This window comes from Sceloporus occidentalis, unplaced genomic scaffold (genome assembly GCF_023333645.1).
Source record: "Sceloporus occidentalis isolate IW3139 unplaced genomic scaffold, rSceOcc1.0.p SCAF_143, whole genome shotgun sequence".
NCBI lineage: Eukaryota > Metazoa > Chordata > Lepidosauria > Squamata > Phrynosomatidae > Sceloporus > Sceloporus occidentalis.
Window position 1 is genome coordinate 2437187 of NW_028317123.1, and position 13069 is coordinate 2450255.

The 13069-nt window shown below is 47.2% G+C and overlaps 2 protein-coding genes across 3 annotated transcripts; one reads left to right on the forward strand and one right to left on the reverse strand.

The window, feature by feature from the left end:
- Positions 1 to 595: 595 nt before the first annotated feature.
- On the reverse strand, positions 596 to 6407 carry LOC149280980 (STE20-related kinase adapter protein alpha-like). 2 transcript variants are annotated; one of them, XM_089499875.1, is made up of 12 exons: positions 6396 to 6407; positions 6093 to 6150; positions 5824 to 5852; positions 3378 to 3483; positions 2812 to 2933; positions 2455 to 2563; positions 2189 to 2312; positions 1709 to 1880; positions 1488 to 1592; positions 1169 to 1401; positions 962 to 1004; positions 596 to 751 (listed from the first exon to the last, which is right to left on the reverse strand). In XM_089499875.1, the coding sequence occupies exons 1-12, from the start codon at positions 6405 to 6407 to the stop codon at positions 596 to 598; spliced, it is 1269 nt and encodes a 422-aa protein (XP_089356001.1). The 2 variants fall into 2 exon arrangements, with proteins under 2 accessions (XP_089356001.1, XP_089356002.1); XM_089499876.1 differs by lacking the exons at positions 5824 to 5852; positions 6093 to 6150.
- Positions 6408 to 7911: 1504 nt separating this feature from the next.
- Positions 7912 to 12406, forward strand: LOC149280981 (PAT complex subunit CCDC47). The gene is made up of 12 exons (XM_089499878.1): positions 7912 to 8190; positions 8443 to 8553; positions 8872 to 9046; positions 9516 to 9637; positions 10203 to 10268; positions 10398 to 10499; positions 10844 to 10954; positions 11045 to 11130; positions 11553 to 11611; positions 11698 to 11807; positions 12008 to 12175; positions 12326 to 12406. The coding sequence occupies exons 1-12, from the start codon at positions 7912 to 7914 to the stop codon at positions 12404 to 12406; spliced, it is 1470 nt and encodes a 489-aa protein (XP_089356004.1).
- The last annotated feature ends 663 nt before the right edge of the window (positions 12407 to 13069 follow it).

The window sequence follows — 13069 nt, forward strand, 5'->3', positions numbered from 1 at the left end:
ATTAATCGGCAGGGGGGGGGTGCTTAGAACAGAAAGCCCCCACAGCCTGCACCAAACCTCAGCATTCAGACCTGGTAGAGCGGGACGGCATACGGTTTAATAAAATCATATCCGTTAAAATATTTTGAACGCACCGGCACTGCTTGGAAAAAATACAGGGGGAGAAAAAACAAGTTGTGAATGTGGTGACGGACTAGCACCAAAAATATTTACTCGAGCACAGTCACAAAAACAGCGAGTTCATCATACTGGGGTTTGGTTTTTTTGTATACCTGTATTCCTGTGAAAGTTTGCTGGCTGCGGGATCAGGCTCTCTTCTAAGGTGAATAAAGTGATTTTTGGTGATGGACAGCAATTTTTTCTGTGATCAGGTTCCTTAAACATCTTTTGAGATCAAATGTACAGAAGAGGCAAGTGAACACACGGGGTTTGTGGAGGGGAACAGTACGTTCTAGTGCTGCCGCTTCAAGGGTTAACTTCACATCCGGGTGCGCTGCAGAAATTCCTACATTATGTGATGTCGTAAGTCATGCGCAAAGACCCTTGGGGTACGTGCGGTGTAAACATGAATGGGTTTCTGAACTCCTCAACCCCCTTAAAAGTCCCAGTCTTCTTCCATATGGAGCTGCTGCAGGTCAGACGCCAGTCCCATGACGCCCTCGGGGTCTGAGCACGTCGCTCCTTCGAAGTTGGTGATTGGCGATACGGGACGGAGGAGCTCCGGCAGGGCGTCACACGCTCTGCGCTTTATCTGCAGGGAAGAGGCGCATGTTCAAGCATCAAGCAGTAAATACATTCAAGAGTAATCAGTCATTGATCGCCAGTAGAGCAAGTAGTTAAAAGCTCGTACACACTTGTGCCAGAGTGGCCACCGTTCATCTCCTAGACAATTACACTCGGTTGGAAAAGCACAAACTGACAATTAAGTTTTGTTATAGGACAGCCAGTCTCGTAGTCTTACCTGTTTAAAGAAGGAATGATTTAGGAGGGCGCCTGCATTTGGCCTGTAAGAAAAAAGCGGTATCAGAATATGAGATCAATTCCACCAATATGTCTTCTCAGACATCAAATGTACCAAAAAACAGTAGATGCAACTAGGAGGCGCTGCCATTTATTTCTTTTTTAAGATTTTTAGGATTAGAACCCGAGATATACAAAGCTCTCCCACCTGAGATCTGGGTTCCTCTGCAGACATTGTTCTACCAAGTTGTGGAAGTGGTGGGAGAAGGTGCGGTTGTAAGGGTGCGATGAAGGCTCTCCGTTGGAAGGCCGGTTGGAGGTCCCCTCTCCAATGCCAGAGTCTGCTCCAGAGCGGGAGGTTTTCATGGTGAGTTCGGAAGCCGGGATCGTGGCTGTGTCTAGCAGACAAGGGACTGTGCCATTCAGCTTCTCCAGAAGCATCTGCAGGGGCCAGAAAGAATAAAAGATGGAGTAGTCTGCGCAGGGACCTTGTTATGGGCATCACGTTTCTTGTTCTGCTTTCTCACCTGCGTGGCTGGCATGTCTTTAAATGGCACGTGGCCATTGGCAAGTTCGCAGGCAGTGATCCCCACACTGTAGATGTCAGACTTGGCATCGTATCCATGTAGGTTCTACAATACAAAACCAGGCAGGTATATTTATGATTTTGACAAGAGCTGTTAGTACCCTGAAGGGGTTTATTTGACTAAAGCTGGGGTGGAACAAGCATGAGCAACTAACTCCTCACCTGCTGCAGGAGCTCCGGGCTCAGCCAGGGAAGAACCCTCGCACTGTGCTTGGGAAAATCATGAACCACCTTAAGACGCTGCCCGTGATTTATCATACTGAGGATACTTCTCAGGCCAGAGAGGTAAACTTTCCCATCTACCGATATCAGGACGTGGCTCGCCTTCACGCTCCTGGAGAGAGAGAATGGACTAGAAAATTAACACAGACACAAAACATTCTTCCCAGCTAGTCTCCATGTTCCATGCATGTTTTAATTCCTACACTGTATTTGTACCGGGATTGTAAGCGTGTGTGCTGGGGATAAGCAATGACCAGGCACGGACTGGAATTATTTAATTACATGAACTTTATACATCCCTGGAACTGGGTACAACATAACCAAAAGATGTGAATCTTTGGTACCTCTGGGACATCAAAGCTGTCCCTCTTTCACAGAGTGACAGAGAATGGAACACAACACGTGACTTGCGTCTGTTACCTATGCACGTATCCCATATGATGAATGTAATCGAGAGCCTTCAAGAGCCCCAGCAGGATGTACGCTATGGCCAGCTCGCTCATGCCGTCAGTGAAGTGCGTACAGATTAAATCTTTAGCAGAACCTGCAGAAGAACACAAAAATATTGCTTTTAGTAATAATCACGGCATGCCCTTCACCCTTCTTGGACCACTTAGCAAAAATAAACCTCCAAAACAAGGTGGCGATGATGTTTCCACCCACTACAAGACCCTGATACGACTTACCATAGGCCATAAAAGGGGTCACGACCCAGAGCTCGTTGTCTGCTATGAAGGTAGCCCTATAAGGGAGGATATTGGGGTGGTTGAACAACTTGGACACATGGAGTTCAGTCTGAGGACGAAAGACAGAGTCACCAGCAAGTTTGGAGATCCACCCGAGCTAACATGTGCATGGGATAATAATCAACATTAAAGAATGGAAAACAGATCATGCAGACCTTGTCATGCTAGAAGTCTGTAGCCGCTCGACGAGAAGCTTTTCTCTTACTCAGTATTTTTTACATTCGATTCTTAGCGCCATACGTTTAGTTTGCACAACGGCGGGAATGCTCCTCATTGACAAACAGCGGATTGCTTTACCTGCAAGAACGCTACCATATCATTGGTGCAGGATTCCAAATTCACCCTTCGGATGCAAACATATTCTCCGGACGGCTTGTAACGAGCCAGATTCACGATCATCAGATCCTCGAAACCTTTTCCTGGGGGCAAACAACTGCCATCAGCGCACCCCCCAAAACTGAATTATTCTCTAGAACTACACATATCCCGACAAAGTTACACACTATTTAATCTTTTTTTTTTTTAAATTGTTAATTTGTATGGAAGTCATTTTCTCTTCCAGAACCTTTCCAGGCCCAAAGAACACTGCGGTACCTTTTAATGGACCAACATTCACAGAGTAATACGTAATAAGCTTCCAAGACCTCACTTCTGATGGCTTATGAGATGCCATATCATGTTAGATGATGCTTGTCTACTAAAATGAGTCACAAAGATCTTTAGTCCTGCCGGCGACCCATATGGTAATATAAACCGTAAACGGGCCGGCGCCTACCACGGCCGGGACTCACCCACCAGGTGTTTCAGTCTCAACCTCCCATGTAGAAGAAGGCATCACTCTTTGGGGAAACAGAGCGGCTCACCTATCAGAGTAAGCAGTTCGTAGCAGCTGCTGTCCGGCGTGTATACCCCCATGGCGTCCGGACCGCGGAAAGACACTACCGATTCTGAGCTGGCAGCTTCATCAGTCTGAGGGTCGAGCGGGAAGAGAGATCGGGGCGGAAAAAAAGAAAGGTAAGCTGCTTTAAAGCGTGAAAAGGAATTAAGAAAATCACAGTATTTGGGGATAGCTGCATTTTATGTTCTAGCATTTATTTTAGAACGATTATATATGAAAATGTGTTATGTATAAGATTTCATCTTGTAATAAGCCGTATAGTTCTGAAGCATGAGGCCATTACTGCGAAGATAAAAAAGGATTTAGTGTTTTAATTAGTACAGAGACCAGGCAAGAAGAAATACATTATTACGGAAATAGCATTACTGGTGTTTGGAGCGTCATTTCCCCCGTCAGGGATGGGTAAGGAAATGTGTTATTTATACGCACGTATTCATTCGCGGATCTACACATATGGCCATGTATTGCTATGAATAATTCTTCACAGAGACATCAGACAGGATTGCATTGCAAACTATTTCTAGATGATGAAAATGAATTGCACGTTAACATGGCCAGTGCCGGTAATGTGTACAGGGGACTAACATTATATATATATATATATATATATATATATATATATATATATATACACAGGGCCGGCCCGACAATGGAGCCGAGTGGGGCAACCGCTCCAAGCACTTCGCCGCCCCAAGCCCTTTTTTTTTTTTTTTAAAAGCGAAAGAGAGAGAAAGGGGCGCCGCTGTCAGTACCGCTCGGCGCCCCTCGCTCTCTCCTCTGCGGCGAGTCTCCCTGTTCGGTATCGGTGAGATACCGGTACAAGCCGGCACCGAGACCGAACAGGGAGACTCGCCGCAGGACTGCTGAAAGGTAAGTACAAGAAGGGGGGGGGGGGGCGTCAGGGACGGAGGGAGAGGAAGGGTAGATAAGGGGGGGGGGGCGGCAAGGACGGAGGGAGAGGAAGGGTAGATAAGGGGGGGCAGCATTTTAAAATTCGCCCCGGGCGGCATTTTGCCTTGGGCCGGCCCTGTATATATATATTACACACATATATACACACACACACACACACTGACAGAGCCAGACCCCAAAAGCATGCAAAGTAAGAACGCTGTTCTGCTCATGAAGGTGTTATGAAGGAGTCTAATAGTAGATGGTAGGAGTACATCATTTTTTTTTTTTTTTAATACTAACATTATAAGAAGGTTATCCCAAGCATTTGGATGCTAATGATAAATAACCAATGAACTGCCATCACTAGCAGGGAATGAATGTGAGATGAGAGAGAGAGAGAGAGAGAGGTAAAATGGCATCAGAGACTATGCCAGGGGTAGCCAACAGTTTAGCTAGAGAGCTGCTGCCACACAGCCACGATCCTTCGCCAGCCAGAGGCTTCTTTCGATTTGCATTTCCGGAGCTGCGCAACTTTCATGGTCTATATGCTTCACCATCAGGTATTAGTTACACGCAGATCCATTCGCGAACCACATAACACATAAGAATGTTCAATGCAGTAACTCGCCCTGCAGAGGATCACCTTCTTTATGGAACAAGTGACCCCAATATCAGGAGGCATTCCCCTTGCAGGCTCTTAGATACTGAATGGCTTTATGGGAATGAGATGGCTCAAATTACATAATGCAGAGTAGTATGTAGTATGCAACGCTCCAGCTGTCGCTGCATTACGTCTCCTAGAGGACGGCTGAGATTGACTGGAGTAGTAGTACAGCAACAACTAGAGGTAGACATTTCCCCAAAGTTGACACATGACAGGACAGGAAGCGTTCTTGTGTGGGCCGTATCAGGAGACCCTCGCTGATGGCTGCTACAGCATCTGAGTCGGATTCTGATGTTAATTACTGAAAGTACGAACTGGTACAGGATAATATATTCCTGACCTTGGGGAGAACGAAGCTCGGTAATAACCAGACAAAAGCTATACCTTCCATGCGCTGGATGGTAATTCGTAGCTCACTCACAAGAAATGAATGTAGAAAAGATAACATTTTACACGGGATGCTTGATATCAGGTCACTTTTTCATTGCAGGCTGTCAGTAGTCCTTACTGGACATTTGAAGTGCTATTAGATACTCATCAACTAGTTCTTGCTTGAAAAACATATTGCTGGTTAGCCTTGGGATGGGCAACATGCAGCCAAACCAACCGCTGGGCTTAGCCCCTGCATCTCCTTTGCCGTCACGTCTTGTTGAGCATCAAGGGAGTTTTAGCGTAATGGAAAGAGCAGAGGTAAAAGGGTTAACACGCTGCACGCCCTTGGCTAGCCTTATCCTGGTTCTTATTGTAAGCCATCTGTCTCTTGGCTGGCCCACACCAAAAAGCCTCCTGTCGCAATGAGACCTCCATGCAATGCATACACATGGAAGGTGCAGAAATGGGGGAGCCCACTTACTTTCCTTCGGGGGTCCCCTAAAGGCGAGTCTGGAGGAAGGGAAAGGAGGATTGGCTCAGCTTGAGGCAAGAATATTAAACATGACACAGGTACTATTACGCTGCCCACCATATGTGATCCATAAAGGGGCTTAACCACATTGTTCCAAAAGCTGCAGGATGGAGGGATCTTGTGAGTCAAAGATTTAGCAAATATATAGGAAACAGATCAGAACCTAAAACAACCCCTAAAACAGATACATTAAAAGCATCAACATCGGGATTTCATACCTCCGAAGAACTCCAACTCTCTCAATCCATCAACCAGGATCCTGTCTGACACCCAACGCTGCAGAGGAAGAATATGATGGTGTCAATCAAACTATTACACACAGAGAAGAATTCTCCCAGCAGGGGAAGACAAGCAATCAAAATGCGGTAATTGTAATTATTTGTAGATGGCTGCGCAAACTGGAGCCGCTCGAGGGCCACTGATCTCTCCTTCCTCCGGATCGCAGTCACGTTTACAACACCCCCCCCCACCCACCCCCGTTCTTATATGGAACTCATCACCGGCCCCGAGAGCTTACTTACAAGAAACGACATGGAGTCCTCTTTACGTTAAATGCCGGCTCAGAGGCCATAAACTGTTAAATTCTAAATGAAAAAAGAAACAGGTTACACGTGTGCGTCGGCTGGAGTTCACAGATCGCTCCAATCCACCTGGCTGTCTAAGGATGATGGGAAGCCGGCTGCGGAGCGTCGTCGTCATCACAAATTAAAGATTTGTATAGCTGACAAAACTGGGTAAACTGCCACATGGATATACCGAAAGTATAGAGGTTGTCATAGCAACTTATTACACAATATTTTCACACACAATTTCATAGTTTACCAACAATGTACTTGCTACTAAATAAGTTCACACACAGCACCAACCACAGACAGATACATGTGACTGACTGACATACGTGATATACATATATACATACATACATACATACATACATACATACATACAAACATACACCATGTCTGTACACATATATACGGATATCACACAGACACTGTTCGGAACACACACAGTCCGGCATGCCTGTATTTACCAAAACCACAACACACACCCCTCTGAGTGTGTATATTAGGTCTATGCCGCTGTTTCCGGCGTCTCCCGGAAGTGACCCCTGCAGTGGGTGGGACGTGCAGGCAAACGCAGTGTGGGAACAGGGGTCAGGACACGACATTTCCGGTGAGGCCTGGAACCGAGGATTGCAGTCCAGCTCGGGTGAGTTGGGGGATACTGGGGGATACTGGGGGATACTGGGGGATACTGGGGGATACTGGGGAGGGGTATAGAGAGCTCTTTCTGTGTCTATCTAATAACAGCACTGCAGCCCGTTCCCAATGGCCTTGTGTGTGATAGCGGGGTATTTAAAGGGACAGCACAGCCTGCTTTCATGTTCGGCTCTGGGTTAATCTCTGCTGCTGATCCCTGAAGCTGTGCGGCCTATCCACTAAAGAGCGAGTTGGCAGGAGATGTGTAATCTCAACTCCTCCATTATGAAGGGCCAGCGCTGACCGCTTTCTCAAGCAAGAGGCTGAGTCGGCCCTGCATGATGTGTAATTCAGTGGGGGAGGCTTGAGAGAAGCCACCGTGATTTAACTATACATGGTACACGGCCAGCACCTCACTGGGGTTGCCCCTTCATAATGTATAGTGAACTCAAGGGGCTGAGACACAACTCTCTCTCTTTAGTGAATAGACCCCAGAGTGCCTTAACCGATGAGTTATGTTTATGGTGACTACAGGCCTGACATGCAATCCCGTGCGCAGAGTCCCCAATTTACGGTACAGCCTTTACTTTTATACCCCGTTCCCATGGAAATAAGTTTGCCCTTGGGTGGGAGAAAAGAGCCCAAAATAGTGCAGATTTTCACGTAAAAAGATTATAATTTAAAGAATTATCTTTTAAATCTCCACTTATCAAGTTCTGCCACTCGCGGTCATTATTATTATTAATATTTTCACAGATATTAATACCATTTTGTCTGTTGCGGTTCTAATGATATATATATTTTTTTTGTCACCCTGCAGTGCCGTCCCTGAAAGATGATGTCATCGCCCCGCCTCCTCATCGCCGTTCTCCTGCTGTTGGTCACCGGGTCCGGGGCAAAGTTCCAGGAATTTGATGACGGCGACGACGACGCGGCCGAATACGATGACAACGACTTCGCGGAGTTCGAGGATGTCACCGACGAGACCGCCACCGCTCGTCCATCCCACCAGCCAACTCCCGAGCAGCAGGAGGAGGAGGAGGAAGACGATGATGAAGAGGCCACTGTAGAGCTAGAAGGACAAGAGGAATTTGAAGAAGACACAGAAGGACAGGTGAGGGAGTCGTGTGTCGTTAATCCCAGGAATGTAATCCAACTACCAGATGGCTGTGGGAGCAATAAAGATCCTCTTCCTCCAAACTTTAACCCTTTTAAGGATGTCGGAAAAAAGTGGCTATTGTCCATTGATATGGGAGACCTTGCAGTCATCGGTGGCCTGTACAGGGTCCTCCTCTTGCCTTTTGAGTGACACACTGCATGGGATTCTGGGAGTTATTGCTTTCTGATGACATCCCTGTTTTCACAGGAGGGCGACGCAGACAACGAGCCGTACGACGATGAAGAGTTTGAAGGCTATGACGACAAAATGGAAACGGGAGGTTCCAACAAGATGAAGGATCCCATCACTATTGTTGACGTAAGTTTCATGCAAGTTATTTATACACCGACGCGTCATCTGTATCACAACAGAATAGGAAACACTGAGACACGTCCCGGCATCTGTATACAAATATATAGAAGGTTACATTGTAGTCGCCACCATGCAAGGGTACACTGACAATACTCGATCCTTGGACGTCGTCTTAATGTTGTGTGGCTCCTCACGTTAATAAGTAAATAAAAGCTAGACCGGACCTTGATGTACGGAGGGTTAATTGGCTCTGGCCACATTGTTACAAACCTCCTTTCTGGCACCCATGCACGTTTTGTCTATTTTCTTTGTGCCTTTTGGCAGGTGCCTGCTCACCTCCAGAACAGCTGGGAAAGTTATTACATGGAGATCCTGATGGTGACCGGGCTGCTGGCGTACATCATGAACTATATCATCGGCAAGAACAAGAACAGCCGTCTGGCCCAGGCCTGGTTCAACTCTCACCGCGAGTTGCTGGAGAGTAACTTCTCCCTTGTGGGTGAGCGTCTGCCACGGCTCTAGAAATGTTTATTAGTGTCACCTGATATATTGTGATATTTTTTATATCAAATTTACAACAAGGCTTCTCTGTTTTTAGAATTTATATGAATGAATATCGAACAAGCTAACTCATTGCCCCCAACAGATATTTTAGTTAGTGCTGGGTAATGTGTAGAATATATATATATTTAACACACACATTCACACACACATTCACACACACTTGAGGGTTGCCAGTGGTGATACAGCAGCTGTATTTCTACTTGTGAACTTCAATCATGAAAACACCAGCAAGGTAACACGCGATACATGAAAGGAGAGACGCATTGATGCTCATGTATATTGATGTTTCGGTTAGCAAAGTGTTGCTGCAGTCGCCATTAGGTGGTGAGGCTTTTCAGATGTAACGTACAAAGTAAACAAGGTTGTTTGTGTGTAAAATTTTATTACCTAAATTCTCTGTGCAGGAGATGACGGGACAAGTAAGGACGCGGTTAGCACGGGGAAGCTGAACCAGGAGAACGAGCACATTTACAACCTGTGGTGCTCGGGGCGGGTGTGCTGCGAAGGCATGCTGATTCAGCTTAAGGTACGCAAGTGGGACTCCTAACTTTACTGACCCGACGGGTCTCGTGGGGTGGGATGGGTATCGCTAGACACGTCGATTGGATGCCAAACGTGTGCTTGGAGGGTGGTCTGTAACGTGGAGAAGACTTTAAGAGCTTGAGGTGGTGGAGCTTTTTTTTGGTGTACAAGGAGTATGAAGCCTACGTCATTCTTGCCATGTCCTTGTTCCTTTAAAATACAGAATCGCTACAGTAGTTATCAGAAAGTTTCATCCAATAGGAGTCAGCATTACGTGGAGTTATAATCAGACGCTGTGGAGGGGCTGGTACCTTCCCGGCTCGGTTTAGTTTGCAGGTAGAGTTTATGTGACCGCTGACACCGAGCTTATCTGGAGAACCCGGTAGCTTCTTCACCGTTCATTGAACTGGAACTGGCGTTGGTGTTGTGGAGGCTAATCGTTTCTGTTTCTACCTAATGAAGGGAGTCATTGGGAGGCATGATCCAATGTGGGGGCTACGGGGCGATGCTGCACACCGGGTCTGACGTCAATCCTCGTAACGCATATTTTTCCCATCCTTTTTCTCTAGTTTTTGAAACGCCAGGATCTGCTCAATGTGTTGGCTCGTATGATGCGTCCGGCATGCGATCAAGTGGTACGCAAGTATCTTTGTCCTACACCTGCCCTGTTATACCCCATCCCGGCTTCCCTTTGTGTACGTTATCTGGTGATGGGAAGTTCGTAACGTGCATCCTTTTTTTTTTTTTTCCCCTCCTGCTTTTAGACAGTAAAAGTAACAATGAATGACGAGGATATGGACACGTATGTTTTTTCTGTTGGAACTCGGAAAACCCTGACCAGGCTGCAGAAGGAGATGCAGGACCTGGTACGTTGGCTGCTGTCTGTGTGTTGATTGTCCCCCGTGGTGTACCGTCTAACCGGACTGTGTGTGTTGATTGTCCCCCGTGGTGTACCGTCTAACCGGACTGTGTGTGTTGATTGTCCCCCGTGGTGTACCGTGTAACCGGACTGAGTGTGTTGATTGTCCCCCGTGGTGTACCGTGTAACCGGACTGAGTGTGTTGATTGTCCCCCGTGGTGTACCGTGTAACCGGACTGAGTGTGTTGATTGTCCCCCGTGGTGTACCGTGTAACCGGACTGAGTGTGTTGATTGTCCCCCGTGGTGTACCGTGTAACCGGACTGAGTGTGTTGATTGTCCCCCGTGGTAGGGCGAGTTCTGCAGTGATAAGCCGAAGTCTGCAGCCAAGCTGGGTCTCCCGGACTCACTCGCTATCCTGTCTGAGATGGGGGAAGTGACGGACGGCATCCTTGACACTAAGGTGAGATCAGGAAACCTGGCATTTCTTCCTCCCTTGTGATATTTCCGTTCCTCATCTGACTTAATTTCTTTATTTCGTTGCCCGTTGCAGATGATTCACTTCCTAACGCACTACGCTGATAAGATTGAATCGATTCATATTTCGGACCAATTCTCTGGTCCAAAGATTATGCAAGAGTGAGTAGCAGAAGAGATTTCTTATCCAAGCGGATCTGGGGGATCGGGTAATTCCCCGACAAACACAGAGGGCTGGATTTATTGATCTGTGAAGCCTTGGGGACTGTATGCGGACCCCAAGAGCTGGTTTTCCTGTAGGCTTGGAGCTCCATGGGATGGCTGCTCCACAAATTGAAGTATTTATGAATAATAAAAATAAGGGACATTAGTTTGCTGGCTTGAAGCCAAGGAGGGGAGCAAAACCAAGGTCCCAAATATCTAGACCAATACTCAGGCCGCCTGGGGGCTTACCAATGCTCTTACCCCCGTAGCCCTAAATGTTAGGTCAATTTTGTGGAAAAACACTTGAGATCAGCAGTAGTATGCATCCGTGGATCGGTGATGGTGGCTTCCGACGTCGTAACGATCTTTCTGTGTTACAGGGAGGGACAGCCGCTGAAGCTGCCGGAGACCAAGAAAACCCTTTTGTTTACATTTAACGGTAAGCTGGTCGGATGCGGGGTCCGTTACGCGGCACGGAGGTCTTGTTTTCAGGCTGATGAGTGTCCCTGCTGTCTCTTGGTTTAGTGCCTGGCAACGGAAATGCGACCGTGAAAGACATGGAGTCTCTCCTGCCCCTGATGAACATGATTATTTATACCATCGACAAGGTGAAGAAATTCCGGCTAAACCGAGAGGTGAGCGATAATTCTCAAACTATTACACGGCCGGAGTAAGGAACGGACCCAGAAAGCGACAGCGGACGATGGTGGGGCTATTTGCTGTCTATTTATGATAAATTCATGATAGTAGTGGGGCTTTATGATAAATTCAGGTTGAATCTATTTGTAGAAAGAACCATTTCTTGACTTCATTCTTAACATTTTTTCTCACGCAGGGGAAACAGAAGGCCGATAAGAACCGCGCACGAGTAGAGGAGAACTTCCTGAAGCTCACTCACGTCCAGCGCCAGGAGGCCGCTCAAAGCCGCCGCGAGGAGAAGAAGCGAGCGGAAAAGGAGCGCATCATGAATGAGGAGGATCCGGAGAAGCAGCGCAGGCTGGAGGTTAGTTGGGGCCGATAATGGAGCGAGGGGGATCTCCTAATAACTGGTAGAAGATTATAACATCACGGGATGTAATAAGGTCTGTCCCAACGAGTGACCGCGTATCACATGACAGCCTGTCTTGACGCGGTTCTCTCTCTGCCTCTCTAGGAAGCCGCGCAGCGCCGCGAACAGAAGAAGCTCGAGAAGAAGCAGATGAAGATGAAGCAAATCAAAGTGAAGGCCATGTAATGCGGCCCCCCCGCATACACCTTCCCGCAGACTGTGTGATAAGCGTGGCTGGGGGAGGAGAAGTCATGAATGATGTAGGAGCAGAAGGCACGCATTACTAAATTAAAGCTATACTCCCCCTTCCATATGGTTACCCGCTTTTCTTAACCCCTTTGTTGCCTTATTTCCCAAACACCCCCCCCCCCCATCCTTCTATGGCTGCAAAAGGGTTAAGGTCATGCGTGTTCCGGTTTGTCCCGTGACCCTGATTCCAGGGCTATTGCCCGGCACCGTGGATGAGATACAAGGAATATATTCCACAGTGTTGTTCAGGAAGCGGATTACTCAGACATTTACAGTTTTTTTTTTTTACATATATATAAAAACATATTAAGTTAACCCTTCAACAATGTCTTCCTCCTTTTAACTGGTTGCATAGTGTAGGGGTGTCCAACTTGCAGCCCTCCAGCTGCTGCAGGACTGCATCTCCCATACTCCTCAGCCAGCCCCTAAGCTGCCTTTATGGGAAATGTAGTGCTGCAGGTTGGACACCCGTGGCGTGGAGTATTTTCCCGCCGCTTTTCAGAACTCCTATTCTGGACACGTCTCGGGTCCGTGTTTGAGGAAGGAGCATCTCCTTCGCGACGCGCCATCCTCACACAGCCGCTTCACTATTTACTTTAA